This window comes from Ornithodoros turicata, chromosome 7 (genome assembly GCF_037126465.1).
Source record: "Ornithodoros turicata isolate Travis chromosome 7, ASM3712646v1, whole genome shotgun sequence".
Taxonomy (NCBI): Eukaryota; Metazoa; Arthropoda; class Arachnida; order Ixodida; family Argasidae; genus Ornithodoros; species Ornithodoros turicata.
Window position 1 is genome coordinate 51,256,142 of NC_088207.1, and position 22,233 is coordinate 51,278,374.

Consider the following 22,233-nt stretch of genomic DNA (forward strand, 5'->3'; position numbering starts at 1 on the left):
ATCACGTGTGCTAATCAAGCGTTCAGCTGCGTTAATTTCAGGGTACTCTCGAGTGTTGGTAAGTGTGTGGCATTTCCTTCATCCACTACCAATTATCTGCTTACTTATCGTTAGATTGCTCTGGCTGGCTGGTACATGTTTTTCTATATATGTTACTGTGTTTCCTGTGTGTAGTGGTTGCTCATCACGTGTGCTAATCAAGCGTTCAGCTGCGTTAATTTCAGGGTACTCTCGAGTGTTGGTAAGTGTGTGGCATTTCCTTCATCCACTACCAATTATCTGCTTACTTATCGTTAGATTGCTCTGGCTGGCTGGTACATGTTTTTCTATATATGTTACTGTGCTTCCTGTGTTGTGCACTGGTTGTTCATCACGTTTGCCAATCAAGTGTTCAGCTGCGTTAATTTCAGGGTACTCTCGATAGTTGGTAAGTGTGTGGTACTTGCTTCATCCACTACCAATTATCTGGTTACTTATCGTTAGATTGTTCTGGCTGGCTTGTACGTGTTGTGTTGTTCTGTATCTGTTACTGTGCTTCCTGTGAGCACTGGTTGCTCATCACGTGTGCTAATCAAGTGTTCAGCTGCGTTAATTTCAGGGTACTCTCGATAGTTGGTAAGTGTGTAGTATTTGCTAGCTTCATCCACTACCAATTATCTGCTTACTTATCGTTAGATTGTTCTGGCTGGCTTGTACGTGTTGTTCTGTAACTGTTACTGTGCTTCCTGTGTGCACTGGTTGGTCATCACGTGTGCTAATCAAGTGTTCAGCTGCGTTAATTTCAGGGTACTCTCGATAGTTGGTAAGTGTGTGGTACTTGCTTCATCCACTACCAATTATCTGGTTACTTATCGTTAGATTGCTCTGGCTGGCTGGTGCGTTTTGTTCTGTGCCTGTTACTGTGCTTCCTGTGTTGTGCACTGGTTGCTCATCACGTGTGCTAATCAACCGTTCAGCTGCGTTAATTTCAAGGTACTCTCGAGTGTTGGCAAGTGTGTGGCATTTGCTTCATCCACTACCAATTATCTGCTTACTTATCGTTAGATTGCTCTGGCTGGCTGGTGCGTTTTGTTCTGTGCCTGTTACTGTGCTTCCTGTGTTGTGCACTGGTTGCTCATCACGTGTGCTAATCAAGCGTTCAGCTGCGTTAATTTCAAGGTACTCTGGAGTGTTGGTAAGTGTGTGGCATTTGCTGCATCCACTACCAATTATCTGCTTACTTATCGTTAAATTGCTCTGACTAGCTGGTACATGTTTTTTCTATATATGTTACTGTGCTTCCTGTGTTGTGCACTGATTGCTCATCACGTGTGCTAATCAAGCGTTCAGCTGCGTTAATTTCAAGGTACTCTGGAGTGTTGGTAAGTGTGTTGCATTTCCTTCATCCACTACCAATTATCTGCTTACTTATCGTTAGATTGCTCTGGCTGGCTGGTACATGTTTTTCTATATATGTTACTGTGTTTCCTGTGTGTAGTGGTTGCTCATCACGTGTGCTAATCAAGCGTTCAGCTGCGTTAATTTCAGGGTACTCTCGAGTGTTGGTAAGTGTGTGGCATTTCCTTCATCCACTACCAATTATCTGCTTACTTATCGTTAGATTGCTCTGGCTGGCTGGTACATGTTTTTCTATATATGTTACTGTGTTTCCTGTGTGTAGTGGTTGCTCATCACGTGTGCTAATCAAGCGTTCAGCTGCGTTAATTTCAGGGTACTCTCGAGTGTTGGTAAGTGTGTGGCATTTCCTTCATCCACTACCAATTATCTGCTTACTTATCGTTAGATTGCTCTGGCTGGCTGGTACATGTTTTTCTATATATGTTACTGTGCTTCCTGTGTTGTGCACTGGTTGTTCATCACGTTTGCCAATCAAGTGTTCAGCTGCGTTAATTTCAGGGTACTCTCGATAGTTGGTAAGTGTGTGGTACTTGCTTCATCCACTACCAATTATCTGGTTACTTATCGTTAGATTGTTCTGGCTGGCTTGTACGTGTTGTGTTGTTCTGTATCTGTTACTGTGCTTCCTGTGTGCACTGGTTGCTCATCACGTGTGCTAATCAAGTGTTCAGCTGTGTTAATTTCAGGGTACTCTCGATAGTTGGTAAGTGTGTAGTATTTGCTAGCTTCATCCACTACCAATTATCTGCTTACTTATCGTTAGATTGTTCTGGCTGGCTTGTACGTGTTGTTCTGTAACTGTTACTGTGCTTCCTGTGTGCACTGGTTGGTCATCACGTGTGCTAATCAAGTGTTCAGCTGCGTTAATTTCAGGGTACTCTCGATAGTTGGTAAGTGTGTGGTACTTGCTTCATCCACTACCAATTATCTGGTTACTTATCGTTAGATTGCTCTGGCTGGCTGGTGCGTTTTGTTCTGTGTCTGTTACTGTGCTTCCTGTGTTGTGCACTGGTTGCTCATCACGTGTGCTAATCAACCGTTCAGCTGCGTTAATTTCAAGGTACTCTCGAGTGTTGGCAAGTGTGTGGCATTTGCTTCATCCACTACCAATTATCTGCTTACTTATCGTTAGATTGCTCTGGCTGGCTGGTGCGTTTTGTTCTGTGCCTGTTACTGTGCTTCCTGTGTTGTGCACTGGTTGCTCATCACGTGTGCTAATCAAGCGTTCAGCTGCGTTAATTTCATGGTACTCTGGAGTGTTGGTAAGTGTTTGGCATTTGCTGCATCCACTACCAATTATCTGCTTACTTATCGTTAAATTGCTCTGACTAGCTGGTACATGTTTTTTCTATATATGTTACTGTGCTTCCTGTGTTGTGCACTGATTGCTCATCACGTGTGCTAATCAAGCGTTCAGCTGCGTTAATTTCAAGGTACTCTGGAGTGTTGGTAAGTGTGTTGCATTTCCTTCATCCACTACCAATTATCTGCTTACTTATCGTTAGATTGCTCTGGCTGGCTGGTACATGTTTTTCTATATATGTTACTGTGTTTCCTGTGTGTAGTGGTTGCTCATCACGTGTGCTAATCAAGCGTTCAGCTGCGTTAATTTCAGGGTACTCTCGAGTGTTGGCAAGTGTGTGGCATTCGCTTCATCCACTACCAATTATCTCCTTACTTATCGTTAGATTGCTCTGGCTGGCTGGTACATGTTTTTCTATATATGTTACTGTGTTTCCTGTGTGTAGTGGTTGCTCATCACGTGTGCTAATCAAGCGTTCAGCTGCGTTAATTTCAGGGTACTCTCGAGTGTTGGTAAGTGTGTGGCATTTCCTTCATCCACTACCAATTATCTGCTTACTTATCGTTAGATTGCTCTGGCTGGCTGGTACATGTTTTTCTATATATGTTACTGTGTTTCCTGTGTGTAGTGGTTGCTCATCACGTGTGCTAATCAAGCGTTCAGCTGCGTTAATTTCAGGGTACTCTCGAGTGTTGGTAAGTGTGTGGCATTCGCTTCATCCACTACCAATTATCTGCTTACTTATCGTTAGATTGCTCTGGCTGGCTGGTACATGTTTTTCTATATATGTTACTGTGCTTCCTGTGTTGTGCACTGTTTGCTCATCACGTGTGCTAATCAAGCGTTCAGCTGCGTTAATTTCAGGGTACTCTCGAGTGTTGGTAAGTGTGTGGCATTTCCTTCATCCACTACCAATTATCCGCTTACTTATCGTTAGATTGCTCTGGCTGGCTGGTACATGTTTTTCTATATATGTTACTGTGCTTCCTGTGTTGTGCACTGGTTGCTCATCACGTGTGCTAATCAAGCGTTCAGCTGCGTTAATTTCAGGGTACTCTCGAGTGTTGGTAAGTGTGTGGCATTTGCTTCATCCACTACCAATTATCCGCTTACTTATCGTTAGATTGCTCTGGCTGGCTGGTACATGTTTTTCTATATATGTTACTGTGTTTCCTGTGTGTAGTGGTTGCTCATCACGTGTGCTAATCAAGCGTTCAGCTGCGTTAGTTTCAGGGTACTCTCGAGTGTTGGTATGTGGGTGGCATTTCCTTCATCCACTACCAATTATCTGCTTACTTATCGTTAGATTGCTCTGGCTGGCTGGTACATGTTTTTCTATATATGTTACTGTGTTTCCTGTGTGCAGTGGTTGCTCATCACGTGTGCTAATCAAGCGTTCAGCTGCGTTAATTTCAGGGTACTCTCGAGTGTTGGTAAGTGTGTGGTATTTGCTTCATCAACTACCAATTATTTGCTTACTTATCGTTAGGTTGCTCTGGCTGGCTGCTACGTTTTGTGTGTGTCTGTTACTGTGCTTCCTGTGTTGTGCACTGGTTGTTCATCACGTTTGCCAATCAAGTGTTCAGCTGCGTTAATTTCAGGGTACTTTCGAGTGTTGGTAAGTGTGTAGTATTTGCTTCATCAACTACCAATTATTTGCTTACTTATCGTTAGGTTGCTCTGGCTGGCTGCTACGTTTTGTTGTGTGTCTGTTACTGTGCTTCCTGTGTGCACGGGTTGCTTATTACGTGTGCTAATCAAGCGTTCAGCTGCGTTTATTTCAGGGTACTCTCGAGTGTTGGTAAGTACGTAGTATTTGCTTCATCCATTACTTATTATCTGCTTACTTATCGTTAGATTGCTGTGGCTGGCATGTTTTGTTCTATGTGTGTTACTGTGTTTCATGTGTGCACTGGGAAGGAAGAGTGTGCATTCTGGGCAGACTTCGCATTTTCCTTCTAGCGTCTCAGGAAAAGCGAAGGGAAAACAAAGACAGCAACATTCAGTGCCAGGATTCTAACCCGGGTCATCTCCCAGTGTCGACGCGGAACGTGATCATTTTAGACACCAAACCACGGGAGCTGGTTGTTTCGTGTTACGAAATCGGTTTCGTTCGGGTTACATACTGTAGGAACCGTACCTTCATGAAATTTTTCGGGTTAGCATTTCTGAAGGATTATGACGACCTGAGCCCCTACGTCACCGATTAGGTTTCGCCGCCGCGCAAAGCGTGATGGTGGACATCAGAGTTGCGCAGTTGCCACTCCGGAGTTGGAATGATTCCGGAATCATTCCAGATTTGTCAGAGCTTGGAATGGAATTAGAACGGATTGCCGGAAACTGTCAGATGAATGGAATGGGAATGAAATTAGGTATTTGTTCGCAGGAATGGAATTGGAATAGAATGGTTTGGGTGCGCCGCTGGTGGTTTTCGTTTCAACCCGCTGGTTTCTGTCCTCATGCCCTTTGCAGACACGCACCGCACCTGCACACGATCAAGACCGAAATAACCTTGTATTTATGTTTTCTCCGTGCTGGGTAATGCCTATCTACTCTAGCACTGCTGGGCTAGCCTCCAGTACTTTTATCGGTCGATCTTCTTTCACGATGGAATTAAAGGAACGTAATGGGGCTGCAAGGCCATCCCAGGAGTGGGAATTGACCATACGTTTTCAATCAGAGGAATTGAAAGGAATGGAATTATTACAAATCCCCATTCCTTGCAATGGGATTGGGATGGAATGGGCGACCTCATTCCGCAACTATGATGGACATTATAAGCTTTTTCAGCCTATCAGACGACGCATTTTTTTCCGCTTCTTGCCCACCACAGCAAAATAAAACCACGAACCGGTCTTCTCGTGACGTCACATGTTTGTAAACATGGTTGGTCAGCGCGTGCAGCACCTACTCGCGCTACCGCTACTACCGCACGAAGAACCTCGTGAGGTCTGGCAGTCCCACCGCTCCTTTTCGTGCTCGGCGTACCGCAAGAATCGCAGCTTCCCTTAAACGTTGCTCGTCACCACGAACCATTGTCACCCTGGAGACAGCGGAGAGCTCTGAGAAAGACGTCGAGGGCCCCGACAGTTCGCCGGCGTCACCGTTGACCGAAAGCCCCGACAACCGGACGCGGCTGCTGAGCTCCACTCCGGCTCCGCAATGGAACGATTTCTCCAACTACGACCTGAGCAATCCTGCGATACACCTGGAGCTCTTTCGCGGGAAACAATACGGTCAGTGGCCCGTGGTAAAATAATAGCGAATTCGGGTGGTCATTGCATGGCAACGCGGCAGGGCGCTGGGAAAATGGCCCTCCGCTGGATCACGTGACCGTTGCCAACCGAACATGAGTGCCATGAAATCTAGCAGTTTGGTGTCTGGTTTTTGGTCGCTTGGATCACGCTATAGGGGCATCGCGGTCGCTCGTCTTCGGGTTTCGTCGTCTGGTGGTGATGGTGAAAGGGGTCGCCGTTCTCGGCCTCACAGAGGTGGGCAACGTCACGGCTAACACCCTGGGAAATGTGCGTCCTGGGACGACTTCTAAGGGAGAACCCCAACTTCTAACAACTTCAACAACCTCTAAGAACCCCAGACAGCAGAGCCGGCACCGGGATTCGAACCCGGGTACCTCGAGACTCGATGTTGTGTCTCTTGAGTCTCTTGTTTTGTCGTCTGCTAACCCATATGTATGTAACCCGCGTGGATTTCGGCGTGCCAGCCAGTGCGGGCCCTCGCCAACCTTGCAGTGCGGATGTGACGACACCGGATATAGTTGGCCAACCCGCTGCTCGGCAGTTTCGAGACCGGGCGATAAAAGTGCTAGCTGGCAAATTCCGGGTGCTCGGAAAGCGTCACGCGAACGTGCGAGATTGCTGCGCTTTGTCCAAGCGAACATGATTGCTCGGGATTTGGTAAAAAAGTTGTCACGAAATGACCACCCGAATTCGCCATAAGTCTGCAGGCGCACAGAGCTAACGCATCTAGGCATCGGTACTGGACTTTTGGTTATTGGATGGAAGAATAGTACTTTACTGCGCGGTACTGCAAGTCCATCGCCTTTTTCTAGGTTAGTTTGTCTGAGCAGCAAAAGTACTCGTGAGAATTCATGAGAAGTACTCGGGTGTCTTTAAATTTATGTGAAAGTTTGTTCTTTTAGAACTATACTTAAAATCTCGCAGAAAACTGATTTTGATGCTTGAACAGTGCCTCAGTCCTTCAGTCCATCTCGTCTGTTGCACTGGCCTGCACCGCCTTCATTGAATTTCATTAGGAGTTTGTGTGTTTGTGTTGTGTACCGCACTGCGTACATCATATAGTGTATACTACTTGTTCTTGTACCATCTTGGTAGTGAATGCTCTGTTTCGACTGACTGTGCTTACCCACAAGTTGGCCATTCTTACTGTAGGTGCCGAAACAGCCTCTTCGTTCTCTCTCTCAACAAAGTAAGTTATTTATCTTATCCCAGTGTTGACAATTGCATGCATTTTTGCTTCACGTTCGTCTGGACGCTTGTTAGTTGTAAAACATGGGACCATCGTCCACGCTAACTATAGAGCAACCACAGTACATGTATGACCCTTCGTACATTGGTTTAAGGAACACTGGAGGGACAAGACGGGGTCCCTTTTTAGACGACTTGCTCAAATCCCGGGAGGCAGCGCGAAGGCGCGCGGTGCACTGTGGGAGTTACGTACTCCGGAGCTCTTCCGTTGGCGCGTGTCTTCGTTAGGCCCTGTATGTCATTCTCTGTGCGAACACGCAGTAGTGTGAGGTTTCTGTTCAAGTTGGTTGTCTTCAGGGAATTGCAACTCTGGTCAAATTTCCCACAACTACATTCGAGTTCTACCCCGAAACGTCAACTACAGAAAGAGACACCGAACAGCGTAAGCTCGCGTACATGCCGGCAATAGGATTTCACGCCTTCCTCTACGAAACAACGTCGCCCTCAGTAATTAACATATCGACTTTATTCAAACAGATGACGCTGTCCCAAATATAAGCATACCCAGGGGCAGATCCAGGATTTTTCTGAAAGGGGGGGGGGGTCCAGCCTTCACTCTTAAAAATGAACTTCACCGCATAGCACGCTCCTAGCCAACCATAATCTCGAATGATATCGTTATCTGCCCTGATTTGCTGAAAACAGGAGGCGTACGCCTTTTTTGTGACACTTATGCTGTTCATAATTGTCACAAAAATGGCGTACGCCTTCCGTTTTCAACAAATCGAGGCAGATAACGATATCATTCGAGATTATGGTTGGCCAGGAGCGTGCCATGCGGTGAAGTTCATTTTTAAGAGTGTTGGCCAGCATGGTAGACACACAATCTAGGTCAATTAAACACTATGTGAAGAGAGAAATTGAGGAGGGGGTCAGGACATCATGACTCCCCTCCCTCTAGATCCGCCCCTGAGCATACCCTATTTCGAAAAGGAAGAATACAATTCCGCTTGACAGCGGCCATCGGCAACAATCATGCTGTACGACAGGTAGAGGAGGAGGAACATATGAAATAACAAAATATCTGCTATAATGCCATGCAAATGTCGGTTCATATGTGATAGTAAAACCATTAAACGAAATGGTAATCCACAGACGATATGACATCTCGCAGAGCATCACGTTCCGAACGCATTTCCCATATTCCTGCAGGCTCTCATAGTCTGCGCAGCAGATGGCGCTACCACCTTTGCAAGTCGTGTATTTACGCTTTCCCATCTTCTCTCCCTCTCAAGATGCGTAGCAACGCAGAGCGTTTGCCCAATCATTGCCGGGTATCGTTTGAGGAAACCAATGGGAGGAACGTTCCGCATTTTCGTGCCTTTGGAGAAGGAGAGACGAGGGAAGGTGCAAACTATAACGGTATCGTTTGCGAAATCACCAACGACGCTACGGACGAATACAGTTCCTTTTGTGTTGGTGTCAAAGTAACGGCATCGTTCACAACACGAGAAATTTTCGTGCACTGTAGTGCCCCTTTAAAGGGCCTGGACATTGCCCTAGAAAAGAGCGATACGATCGACGAAGATGGCAGATGAGTATGACATAAGGTACTTCAGTATGCACGGCAAGGAACTTCCGTGCTTTTCAACTGAATACTAAGCGTTGCGTAAAAACTTTTTATTCATTTTGCGAAATTTTATGCGTTTGACACGCGAAAATTTAGGACACTCCTAAAACCAGTAGTTGCTCTTGCGGAGATTATGTAGCCCTGTGAAATTAGCATTTATTTTTTTGAGAGACGAAATCAAATGCAGTAGGGATGTTTTAAAATATTCCGTCTTGTCTTGTATTATAAAGAGTATAGGAATAAATTACATATGAATATTTATGATTGTGATTTCCGTGGCTTATTTATGCAAACGCCGGTCAGTCACCTTTTGATCCCAGCTTGTCCTGGCTGGGTAAGAGATGGGTTCCGCAGAAAGGCTTTCCAGAACAATTCTTTTCATAAGGGGTCCGAGAGATTAGAGCAGTCTCAGCACACTAAGCTTCCATTCTGCTTCTTCATACAATAAACGAAAGTGTCAGAACATAGAAACGTCAATGAGTATTACGTACGTTGTGTCAATCTCTTACGTCAATATTGTCTTATTGGATGTTATTGCGTATCTCAATGGAGTGAGGATGAGGCATGAAACGCAGACATGACCTTTCGAACTATCCATATGCTGACCGACGTGCAACCTCTTGATAACTGACAAAATTTAGCTACCAATAACACTGCAGTTGCCTTGACCAATTATGAGTCATCACAGGGTTATCATATACGCTCGATATAACCATTACTGACTCTACGGTATTGTGTAGCGTAAACACCGAGTTGATGACAAAAAAACGAGAACAAGAACAACAAAACGAAAGAAATTTTGTTCCGATGCTGGCGGTAGGCATATAAAATTTCCGTAAAATTTGGGCCTCGACAAAAAAAAAAAAAAGGTTTTCTTGCTATTTATTTTCGATAATTTTGAAGAAAAAAAGAAAATAATGAACATACTGTTACTACTAGCCTGTAACTTGTTTATTGACATGTATATACAGAGACACCCCTGACACCCCTGCCAGCGTGCCGTGCACCTCCGATTGCTCATGCAAGCAGGGCATTGTGTTGTCTACATATATAATGATCTGAAGGACATTCAATCCCTGTAGATTTCAAAGGGATTTCGCACCGCAGTGCATAGTTATGATGCAAAACGTACGAATCACGTGTTCAAAACAATCAAGATGGCGGTGGTGCGAAGTGGAGTTGAGAGCTGTTGCTTCCCAGACGGCGACGTGCCGCTTTGCCCGAGACGTCTCTGTGTTGTTATTTATTTACCCCTTTTTGCTGGGGTTGGCGATTCGCAAAAGAAGAAATATATCCAATGCTCGACAGCGGACGAACTATATTACAAAAGTGCCATGAGCACTCCGGTCAAAGCGAAAGCAATGAATGACGATGGCAATCTTTCGCCGCTGCCCATCGAAGTGCATGCTGACGCAAGAAAAACGCCATCTGGCTTAGTTTTTCTTTTCTTTTTTTTTCACATTTGGGCAGCTGAAAAAAAGTTTTTTTTATAAATTTCAGTTTTTTCTCTCCCGTTACATCTCTAGCTGGCGGTAACGTAATGTTCGTTGTTTTGAATGTCACGTGTTCGTGTTTTGAAATACTGAATCTGAAGACGGGAGTAAGAACCGTACTGGTATATCCCTCCATCTCTGACGTCTATTACGAATTGTCTGCACTGCAGAGTAAACATGACAGTGTTTACAACAATTGTAAGCTCCAAAAGCGCGCGTGTTTACTTTGCTACTCGTAAAGCAATTCCTACGTCGTATGGCGCCCTCAGTGCTCACAACGTTCTCGAAACGTTTCTCGAATATGGCTCTGTAAGAGGGCATGTACCGGTGTACTGGTACACAGAAGGAAAGACGCTCAGCTCATGGAGGCGCATGTAAGCCGCAGAAAAAAAATAAAAATAAAAGCGTGGAAACACTCAAGCTTTAATTTCACCTAACCATATATAGGCTTTCAGTTTCTTTTGAACACACACGTAAGCATTCGGAGAGAAAATTGTCATTGTCAGAGATAATTGGCTCCGTCTGCTCACGCTGCTACATGAAGATAGCGAGGCATATATTGCTTTTAAAGGAGGCTCGCAATATATCCTTCTGAGTATTGTACATTGTTTGTCCGATACAAGTGTTAACCTATGGAGGTGAAGGTATGAGCTTGTCATCGGTGGCAACGTTGTACAGTGAACCCTAGTTAATATGACCCCCGATAATCTGACATACGCGCTTTACGACCATACTCCTGGCGAACAATGCAGTGAAACCTCTGCAACCCCCCCCCCCCCCGCGTAAATATGACAATTCCGCATTATGACCAAAATTTTCGGGAACGACCATGGTCATAATAACGAGGGTCCACTGTATGCTAGGCTAATCAGATTTCGCCAATGAACTTTGTCATGATTATGGGAAGGATTTGCATTCCATCAAGTATACCTGAGAAGAAGACAAATTTAATAGGACCTTTCATAATAATAATGTTTCGATAAATAATATGTCCCGTCCGCCACAGCGGTTCAGTGTCGGACTGCGCATGTCCATGTAGACGTCACCGGGAAAGTTCCCGGTGGGCCGCAAGGCGCGGTGGAGGCCCTCGAAATGAAGTTATGTAGGTCATAACCAAGGTTTCCGGTTCTCGGTATTTGCCGAAAACCGCCGAAAGTGTTCGCCGATAAATTTTTCGTGCCTTCGGCGAAAACGAGTAACCGCCGATAACCGCCGTAAATAGGCCCAGGAATTTTGCCTGACCGGTCCCAGAATACCACCACTGAGACGCAGTAGTCTCCCAGGGCAATAGGGGATACAATGAAGGTGCTAACTGGAACGGTACGAACATAGCCTGCAACATTTTCTAAGTATATTTCACAGAAAACAGCGATATGTCATGCATTGCGAGTCGTTGAACATGTATGTATAACGGTCTTTTCTAACAAGTTCAAGTTGTAAAAGGCTATTAGTTCTCGAGTAATAAAGGTGTTGAAATGCGCAATGACTTTCTGGATTGAGGAATGGGCACACATGGCTCACGCATCACCACCTACTCAGAGGTCAGGATCCGCCAGTTTGCGTGCACTGCGTTGACAGCTTGACTGCGTGCGCTCACTTTGAACACCAACGCCAACAGTATCGTCGTCAACGTAACAGTGTTGTCTTTCGATTTGTTTCCCGGCACGGGGGTTTTATCGCTTTTAAAGTATGATACACCGAACAGCCCAATTTTTAACAATTTTGCCAACAGTATTTCACCGCACTTCGATACCGCGTCCCACTCCACCAGCCCTTCTACTGGGTGACACTCCTCTTGTGCCGTTTGATAAGGTTATCCAGTTTTTTTTTACCATGTGTGGGCTACTTAGTCAGATGTAGATGTTCAGCATTTTTCCGCTTTTAGCCTTTATCACCTAACCCCGCATGTAAATCTCTCATCCCGGATCATCTCATCGCTCATACTTGTAGATAGCTTTTAACTGCCACACTCACTTGTTATCGTCATCCTCCTCCTCTCTCTCTCTTATCCTGGATCATCTCATCACTCATACCTGTAGATAGCTTTTCATTACAACACTTACTTGTTATCGTCCTCTCTTTCTCTCCCACATCATCACCTCTCTCCCATCATCTCCCACACACTCACCATAGTTCTGGCGCTCTTTGGCCCTTTGTCGCCTTTGTGCCATTAAACACATAATCTCTCTCTCTCTCTCTATCACTTTCTCGCTTTCACAGTGGGTGGCAACATCAGAAACGTTACCGCCGAAAGCCGCCGTTTCTAGTTGTCGCAAAATCAGCGTTTCTTTTTCTCTTTTTTTTTCTTTTGTGCCGAATTTCGGAATATATATCCGCCGAACACCGAAAACCCTAGTCGTAACTCATGAGATAATTTATGTGATCGTAATAATTGTGCATCATGAATTTCTTGTATCTGTATTCTGATGATTGCGAGTCATGAAGATAACTTACGCGAATATAATTTCGTTGCAGCGCGTTCTGGGACGGTCGCACGGCGTTAGAGCAGTGCCTGATGGTCTTCTGTGTGTCCACCATACTCATCATTACTATGATGCTTACCTTTACTTTCTACTACGCTAAGGAGTACAGCAAAGGTAATTGAGAAGTTCATGAATGTCAGTCGCGCGTGAAGCACGTGACATTAACTTATGTGACATTCGCAGCTGAACGCAGAAAACAGGTAGGCATCGAATACTACGAGTGCGAGTCGTCCGTTTGCCACGATGCAGGTAAGGATGCCCGGAACTGTCGGTACTATACCGATGTCCTGTACCGTTACATCCTATATTAGTTAGAGATGGGACGAATCCAGAATTTTACGAATCCCGATCGGGATCCGGATCCAAGGAAGGTTCTGCGAACTTCCACGAATCTTACGGATCTCGAATCTTCCGAATCCGTTCTTTAAAAACAGTTTAAAAAGCCAGGAAAAAAAAACAAAAAAACTACTACTGAAAAGTGTTTTGAAGCAGAATATGATACATATGTTTAATGAAAAACAAATTGAATAATAGTGCAGTTTCAGGAGAAAATATACCCGTATAATTATTCTTAAACGTAATTTATTTAACATGCTGTTCAACGACTATGAAACGACTAAGTTCTCGAGTCTGAATTATTTCCATAAAACTAAGCAAGTATCAAAAACAAAACCATGTTAGTAATATGTTCCTGTCTGAGCTCTCTCAGTTTAGAGCAATGTAAGCAAACAAACAAGAAAACGCACGTCGGCCAATGAGGCTTTCGGCGGACTCCGGGGGCGCCAATTTGAAAAAGAAGCAAACAAACGTGGTTGGTGGATTCGAAAGATTCGATTCGCCGTTTTAAGCACTGGGATTGGGATTCCCGAATCTCTAATCCCTGCCTAGGATTCGAGGATCCGCGGATGCGATTGGTACAATACTATTAGTTATTATATAGGTAGTATCTAAACGCATCTATAGAGGTCAGCCATAAGCTTCGCGTAAAATTACTCAGTGCCTAGTTTTTCATGCATTGGGCTTGAAGGAATCGGTATCAAAATATAACCCGAGATATGTTCCTAAGATAAGAAACGCCATATAGTTAAACCGCTCAGATTTCCTGATTGGCTTCATGTATTACTTCTGAGCGGAATGTATATACAGTGAACACTCGTTATTATGACCATGGTCGTTCCTGAAAATTTTGGTCATAGTGCAGAATTGTCATATTAACGGGGAGGAATTTGCAGAGGCTTCACTGCATTGTTCCCCAGGAGTATGGTCGTAAAGCGCGTATGTCAGATTATCGGGGGTCATATTAACGAGAGTCCACTGTAGTGGAATCAGTTATTAAACGTAACATTGCACTTCAGAAGCTGCTAAGAGACATAATATATCTCATCTACATAGGCCCACCTGTCACTGTCTTCATACAGCGCTATCCAGCTTTACGCAACATAACCTTCCTTTCTCAGCAATTGAACTGAAAGACACCTTGAACCTCGACAAGGATCCATGCAAGAACTTCTACGAGTATGTGTGCAGCCTGTGGCCCAACCGCTACCAGATCCCGGATGACATGGGACTCTACTCCGTTAAGGACACCGTCAGAGAGAAGGAACGACAAAGACTCATCCGTAAGTTCTATCTGCGGCGATTGTGTCGGGTTCCCAAACGATCCTTGCTGCTCAGCTCTGCTCATCAAAGGACATCTGGAAGACCAGAGGTTTACAGACGAGCGGTCCGCTGTGCGCATGTTTCAGTCCTGCCGAAACCTACGTATGTCTGCCATAGACTATTCTGAGTATAGAGACTGGAGATCTTAGTTGTTGCACGTGGGTTGTGCAGGAAACACGGACCAAGTCGGTGTGTACGGCCTGCGCGAAGTCCTGCGCTCTATGGATCTTGGCGATTGGCCCTACATTACCGGCGAGAAGCTGCCTGACGCTAAGACTGTCGTTCTCAAGACAAGCGCACACTATGGCTTTGCTTTCGTCTTCGCCCTCAGCGTAGAACCTGATCCGCGAAATTCCCGGGTCAACATGCTGCAGGTACAGACTGCTTGTCGACTCGTAATCTCTCCGTGTATTGACCTTTGGTGCCCTGCTATGTTGCTTTGTCTCTGGTGTGCAGCGTAAGTTGTGCAAAATGCGTTGATCACATGCTGTCTCCAAGACTGCCAACCACATATTGGCGTGGTTTCGACGCAGCCCGAGGTGCCAAGGGGCTAATCGACGTTGGCAACGGTGGCGTCCCAATCGCGGCGCTACAGACAAAATATATTTAAATTTACATAAAATTAAGTCGGATTATCGAAAGGATTCTCCACGGAGTGTGTGCAGCGGGGTGTACAGCGTGTTTTTTACTTCGGCTGTTCATGGGCTGTTCAATTAATGTTGACGAGCAGCATGAAATGACGTCGACAAACACTAAGGTACAGAACGTAGATGGGTAGAAATCCAGCGAACCGGTAGAGATGTAGGAAGGGAGTTGCCTCAGGACAGAAGCCGCCGATATTTCGAACAGAGACTGTTCTTCAGCCCAGAAGAAGAACAGTCTCTGTTCGAAATCTCGGCGGCTTCTGTCCTGAGGCAACTCCCTTCCTACTAAGGTACAGAAGATAATTTATATCATTGCATGTATTAGGAGCACGTTTACGCTAAATACAACCGATTAACTTTTGATGGCGAGATTGATTCCATGGCATGCTGTAAGTGCACCAGACGTGGCCGATCGCTTGGCGTGTCTGCTGGTCACCTGGCCAAACACTCAAGTGTTCTGACAGCTACCATGGTACAATAGGAACGCTAAAATCTGAGTGCATGAGCTCAGATTTCAGCGTCAGGTGGGCAGGCAGTTTTTTTTTTCGGGTGAGCTAAATTAAATACAAACTATAATTCTATTAAAAATCGATTCATTAAATAAGGAATTCTTATGATAGCTAATTATGAAGTCCAAATACAGAATCCCTTCAGGGCCGCTCATGCAACGCTCACTGACTTGGTAACTTGGACTTCTGGTTCTCGACATTTGGCAAAAAAAGAAAAAAGACAAAAATGTCAATAAACACACACCGAAGTTTCAATAAATAAATGCCGAAGACCAGAAATCCCAAATGTAACGGAAGCACATTTCATGGTGCCATTTGTGGTGGTCGCTGCGGAGACCAGCAACGCTTTCCAACACAACACTGCAACTTCTAATTTCAGGTGGACCTCTCAAACACACTCCTGCACTCCAACTTCTTGACGTCCAACCACGAAGAACACTCTAGCTTATTGAAGGCATACGACCAATACTTCAAGCATTCGCTCAAGGCAATCCAAGGTATGTATTGTCATCAGGTAAGAGAACTACCTGTGGAGGTAGCCAATTCAATCCAATCAAATCCAAGGTAGCAAAGCAGCAAACAGCGTGTTCAACGACATCTTGACCTTCGAGACTCTGATGGCTCAGGTGATTAATCTTTGCCACACAATGCTGCTGGCGTGCTGAGATGACTTGCGTCGTTCTCGTTGTAGCATTCAAGTCACCGCACTCTTCGTGAGTTGACGGAATTTAACGAAGACAACATTGTTCGCCTACAGGACCTCAAGAAGGTAAGCTTTCATATTAAACGGGCACTAAAATGCAACAACTACTTGCTCTCAAACGGAAGTCTGGGTTTCAGTGGTAAAATACAAGCAAAATTAGTTCACACAGCGCTACCGTTTACAAGACAAACGCAGCGAAAACAGAGATGTCTTTTGTGGCAACGAATGGGATCCCCAGGAGGCCAAGATTTGCGGTATCCAATGAGACAACAGGAGAAGCGAGCACGTACCTATCGTGGCCGTGTGGATTTGGAACGGGTCCGATCGTACTGTGCATATATGCGCGGCATGATGCGCACTGCTGCATTTTTCAATATCGATTCACTGAATCCCTAGGGTTCTTCGTTCCTAGGTTAAACCCGATTTTTCACGATAGTTCCCCCACGAACAAATTTTCAAGAATTCGAGTAAAACCCGATTGATATCTACCCGAAATCTTTTGCGGTCCTTCAACTTGTCGTTCTCGGTAAACCGTCGGAAAAGTTAATCATAATATGAGGATAGAGAGCTATTTGTGACAACCTATTTGTCCTCTTTTTTTTATGATTCCCTCCTGCAGGAGTCAAAGACGAGCTTTTGTGGAGCTCGTGCAAGTGTTTGAATACCGTGGTCATTCACTATCCCAGTTCCGAGTGGAAATATATATAAAGATTCTTGTTCTCGTCCCCGTGTCACGGCAGTGGTTTGTTTCATATGCCCTTCATTTCACCCGAAAATTCCCTCGCAACATATAAAACAGAGATCATAGTGCCCGATTTCTCTCCGAATTTTCACGCGTAAATAGCACTCGATTTTCCCATCCCGAATTTGAAAAATAATAAAATGCGAAAACGAAGAACCCTATATGGACTAGCATGGACTAAAAACACCACCATGCACCTAGATACAGAAAGCCTGCGCGCTCGTCGACGTGACGTAACAATTAAGTCAGCCAATCAGGGTCGTGTTTTCAACGGCGGCAGCCAATCACGAACGTGCCTTCAGCGGTCGTGTCTATGAAGACGAACCACCGTCGTCTGCGAGTTGTGTTTGAACGTCCCCGCGTACTGAATGGGAAAACTTTTAAGTAAAGCACAAAACTGTCTTAATCTTTCTCAAAACTGATTTTCTGGAACGCGTCTTGCGCTTTTTGTCTAAACATTTATAGGTCCTGCAGGTTCCAGGTGAGCTCCAGTCCTTTGCGAGTCCTTGAATTCGCAGAACGGTGAATCGAAGTAGCAGACGAATTCTGACTCTTATAATGTCCACGTAGCGAAGGAGAGAGAGGAGGCAATGAGGAGGCTTTCTGAATCTAGGTAGCGTTGACTAAAAACACCTATATGCACGAGCTGAAACGGCATTCACTGCTTAGCGCCGAAGCAAGAAAGAGCCCGGTATAATTTCGATTGCAACTCCGGGACAATAGACCTCTAGACCAGTTTCCGCGGGTGACGTCACAAGGCCAGTGTGGGCAAAACAAATTAACAGAGTCCGGGACAATGAGTATAATGTGACACAGTTTGCCAGAAATTACCATTCGACAACACCTGAATCAATCTGCAATTACATACGGCAATCAGGAGTTGCGTTCGTGTTGTTGCCCACACAACAATGGCGTCTTTTGTTTGTAAACGGAAAGAGGCCTCTACCTGTTTGTAAACAAATGACGTCATAATGTTCGAAAGCGCCACGAGTTTGGTAGAGTTGAACTACGTTCAAAGCTAGTGGCGAACCAGGGATGGGCAGTATTTAAATACATTGTAATTAAAATACTATTTATATTTTGTATTTAAATACAGACTTGAAAAATGTATTTATAATTATATTTAAATACCAATTTTCGGGTATTTATTCTTGTAAATACTTTATAAATACTCTTAAATACAGAATATACTGACTCATATCTTAAAGTTGCCCTGCATTTGACCTTTCGGGAAGAAGGGCGAGTTTGGGGCGCAATTATGCCGGGTTTGCGCTAGCATGCGCATGCGACAAACCATTTTAGATGGCGAGTTTTTCACTGTTGTTGCGGACAACGGTCGTGACTACCCGATTACATTGTTCTACGAAGCATCTTCGTCAAATTTAATACAAGCATTTGTTCATCGGCACCTGTGGAGATGCTGTTCTCCTTTGCGAATCTGATTGTACGGCCGAACAGAAGATGCCTAAAAGAAGCAGTCTTCGAGAAATTTCTAATATTAAAATCGCCATGATAATCTAACAAATAAATGCTATTCTTTCTTGCTGATTTGTCCTTATGATCATAATTATTTACATAATTCCCGATGACATCTTCCTCACAGTATTTATGGTAGTAGTTACGGTATTTAAATACAGTATTTATATTTTGTATTTAAATACTCATGTTGAAAGCTATTTATGAAGAGTATTTAAATACCCCTGTCAACAAAGTATTTTGTATTTATATTTAAATACTCAAAAAATGTATTTATGCCCATCCCTGTGGCGAACAAGGTCGCGCCCGAAAGGCCACGGTCTTGAGGGGATTACGATGGTCTCTGAAAAGTACGCGACCTTCGGTCCTACTTTTCTTTCAGTAGGAGGCAGCGAACTATTGCCCATTCGTGGAACTCAGCTCTCCCCTTCCGATCTGTTTTGGTTTCGGTGTGTCTCGGTTAGAGGTTTATTACGACGACAAGTACGAAACTAACATAGCGTGGAACGCAATTTGAAGTGAACTTGTCTTTGCATTTTAGTGCCCTTTTAATTAATTTCTGGGTACACGATTTACTCGCTTAGACAAACATCTCGATGTTGTCATACGGGACGCTGTCTGCCTCGAAGCTTACAAAGTAGGCAAACATTTGCCAGGACTTCCGTGCTTCGAAGGCCGGGTTCCGGGAGGCTTGAGTAAATGATATCCCGTTGCTTCCCGAAGAAATTAGCGAATATAATGCATCGCTTCAGTTGACTCTGTGTGCACTTTGCGGGTCCCTAGTGCATCACAAAGCAGCGATGTCTACCTTATGCCGTCATTTTCTGACTGCTCATTTGCCTGTGTAGCCCTTCTAACGAAGCAACCTTTCATCGCGCAGAAAATCTCCTCCGGGTAGCTGCCATCATTTACTTCCCTGTCGCGGTTCATTTCACGTTTGACTGCGGAAAAGCTATTTCTCGGTCGTTCGCGAAAAACCGCTACGCTTTTCTGTTGACAGAAATGTAGTTCTAAGCAAGAGCGCGATACTTTGACGACGTAGCTCAACATCGAGGAAAGGAAACATTCCCGTAACACGACATAAAGTCTCTTAATTTACCTTTATGTTTTTGATAGCAGGCAGGTTTCGGGGAGCGTATGACTCTCTAGCGTGCTTGCTAAATTGAAACCTGTCTTCGAATAACGTGTTTCGAATTTTTCAGGGTTCTGTTTCGGGCACTAGCCACCAAGCAAAGGTACGTCTACAGTCAATAAATTCTAAGAGAAAAATTGCTCCCTACATATATAAAAGCGTTGCTTCGTCGAGAAGCGTCACGGCGGATGTCAACAAACATTCGGTACCAATAGACTTTGTTCATTGACGTCATTCTTCCAGAGGGCACTAGCCTCGGAAACGCGAAATCGCCGCCATGACGTAGGTCTCTCGAAGTTTGGTTTACTCTTTTCGTTCACTGCCATACGCTATTTAGGGGACTATTAACGTTGCAAACATTGGAAATTACTTGGATTGTGGTACAAATAGTACTCACACCGTACAGTAACCTCAAAACACCAAATGTATGGTGAAGGCAACGTGGGTGAAGACCTGGACAGTAGGGATGGAATCGATGACGATATTGTTATCGATGTTATCGATATTACCTGCCTGCGATCGGTACTTTTAAAATAGCGATATTTGGTCGATAAAAATATCGATATTCACATCGATAATAGATATCGATACTACATATAGATATAGATATCGATATGCATGCTGGTAGAAATATCAGTAACTCGGCAGTATACTGCGCGCGAAGAGGGTATATGAAACCCTCTTGATTTGGTTTTGCAACACGATGCCGATATTTCCTGTCAAGATGTGATGCACGTTAGAGGAAAACTTTGTTAGTTTCAAAAAGTTCGTGGATCGCCCGGGGCTGCATTTCGTGCCGAACGACGCATTGGAATGTGCATAACGAATTCACCGAGCGCGCAACGCACCCGGCAGTCGAAACCGAGGATTTTCTGTTGCTGGCTAGACTCCGTATTCGCAAACATCCACTCCTCAAGGAAAAAAGGAGGAGGACGCAGGCAAGCTGGTGCGGAATCCGAAGAGGCCGACATCCTTTGCACTCACCTAAATTCTTGCACTAATTATTCCCCAATCTTTCTGACACGATAATTGGGGACGTATCTTCATTGGCTCTCGTAATGCACGTTGTTCTTCGGTTGTCTTCATCAACAAAACGAGGGCAACTTTTTCAATTGTGCAAGTAATGGCGTGACGGCTTTTCAATCATCGATATATCGAAAATTTCGATATTTTTGCATCGCTATTGCACAGTCATAAACCTGAATACCTATATTATGGCGCGGGTTCGATCCGGGCCGAAGACGGTAGCAATGTGGGGGAGGTAAATATTGCTTCCAGCACCGTGTGACGGAGGTTTCCGTCGCACGTCAAAAGAACCCCAGGTGGTCGAAATTATCCGCAGTCCCACCCTGCGGCACATTTTTTTTATAACGGCAAATCTACTAGCGACAGCGGCGCTCTCCTGCGGATGACGTCACGCGATGACGTCAGTACAATGGTGAGACGAACCGCACGCTGAACTTTCCCCACAGGGCTTGCTGGCTCGTATAATCTACGACATCTACCTAAAGGCCAGCGTCCCTCTCTCTGCCGGTGAAGAGGTCCTTGTGTGGAACTCCTCAGCCATCGAGGCCCTGGATGCCTTCTTCGTGGACGCCGACAAAACGTAGGGAACTTCCGCTACTCTGATTTCGTATGAATGCTTAGCACACACGCGCAGGCGGTTGTTGTTAAACTACGTCGGCTGGCGTGTTGTGGAAACTCTAGGACCAGCAACCAACCAGGAGCTTCTCAGTTATCGGCACCTGTTCTACCAAAGCAAGCTGGGAGCCGACGATGTTCCGTCTCTCGACGTCTACTGCTTTGAGCAGGTAATGGCTCTCATGCCATTGGCCATGGGACGTATGGCCTTTAGGAGTCACGCGGACAGATCGAGCGTTCAGGTGAGCTCGCAGGTTTGCTAGAACAAAAAGCGTTGCTGTTACGCCTTGGGGGCGGCACGATGTGTTCGCATCAACGCCACCTGGATACAGAAGGCGTGCTTAATGCCTCCTCTCCATTGGATTGGATTGGACTGGATTCTTCGCTACGTGTTCATATAAAGTCAGAATTCGTCTGCTACTGCGATTCGCCGTTCTGCGAATTCAAGAGCTCTCAAACGATTGCAGCTAACTTGCAACCTGTAGACTTGAATATGTATAGAATGAATATGTATGAATATGTATAGAAATTGTAACGTACTTTCGAGCAGTGATCGACAAAGTACCTCAGAATTGTACTTAAAGTAAAGTACGAAGTGCCTAGCACCTGTTGCAAGTACAGTACACAGTACCATACTACAAATGTACTTAAAGTAAAGTACAAAGTCTTTGGCAAAGTACTTTAATGTGCTCGTCAAGTACATTACAGATTTAGATTGTATCGCTGGATGTTGTAACGCTTGGTAGTGATAAAAAGTGAGGTAATTATGTTTCGACTGTTATGTTTAAAAAGCTTTTATCAAGCATGTTTGCCGTGTGCTAGTTACAAAACATGGATAGTTTACAGCCGATTCACTAATATGAACTGAAAGAAGTCATTTCGCGACCAAGTTTTGCATTTGTTTTGCCATTGGGTACTTGAGTACTTAAAAGGAAAGTACCAAAGAAAAGTACTTAAATTTAAATGTACTTTAAG

General features: G+C 44.7%; 1 protein-coding gene across 2 annotated transcripts in view; it reads left to right on the plus strand.

Annotated features, from left to right (window-relative positions):
• The first annotated feature begins 5,576 nt into the window (after window positions 1-5,576).
• Window positions 5,577-22,233, plus strand: part of LOC135401479 (endothelin-converting enzyme-like 1) — a 37,947-nt gene continuing 21,290 nt past the window's right edge. The window contains exons 1-13 of one of the 2 annotated variants that reach the window (XM_064633919.1): window positions 5,577-5,937; window positions 7,111-7,147; window positions 12,745-12,866; window positions 12,936-13,001; window positions 14,210-14,371; window positions 14,427-14,513; window positions 14,583-14,785; window positions 15,944-16,061; window positions 16,129-16,190; window positions 16,256-16,333; window positions 19,688-19,720; window positions 21,090-21,223; window positions 21,278-21,500. In XM_064633919.1, coding sequence (XP_064489989.1) covers window positions 12,785-12,866; window positions 12,936-13,001; window positions 14,210-14,371; window positions 14,427-14,513; window positions 14,583-14,785; window positions 15,944-16,061; window positions 16,129-16,190; window positions 16,256-16,333; window positions 19,688-19,720; window positions 21,090-21,223; window positions 21,278-21,500 — 1,248 coding nt within the window. In that variant the 5' untranslated portion in view covers window positions 5,577-5,937; window positions 7,111-7,147; window positions 12,745-12,784. The remainder of the gene's footprint in view (window positions 5,938-7,110; window positions 7,148-12,744; window positions 12,867-12,935; window positions 13,002-14,209; window positions 14,372-14,426; window positions 14,514-14,582; window positions 14,786-15,943; window positions 16,062-16,128; window positions 16,191-16,255; window positions 16,334-19,687; window positions 19,721-21,089; window positions 21,224-21,277; window positions 21,501-22,233) is intronic. The other variant, XM_064633918.1, reaches the window with a different exon arrangement.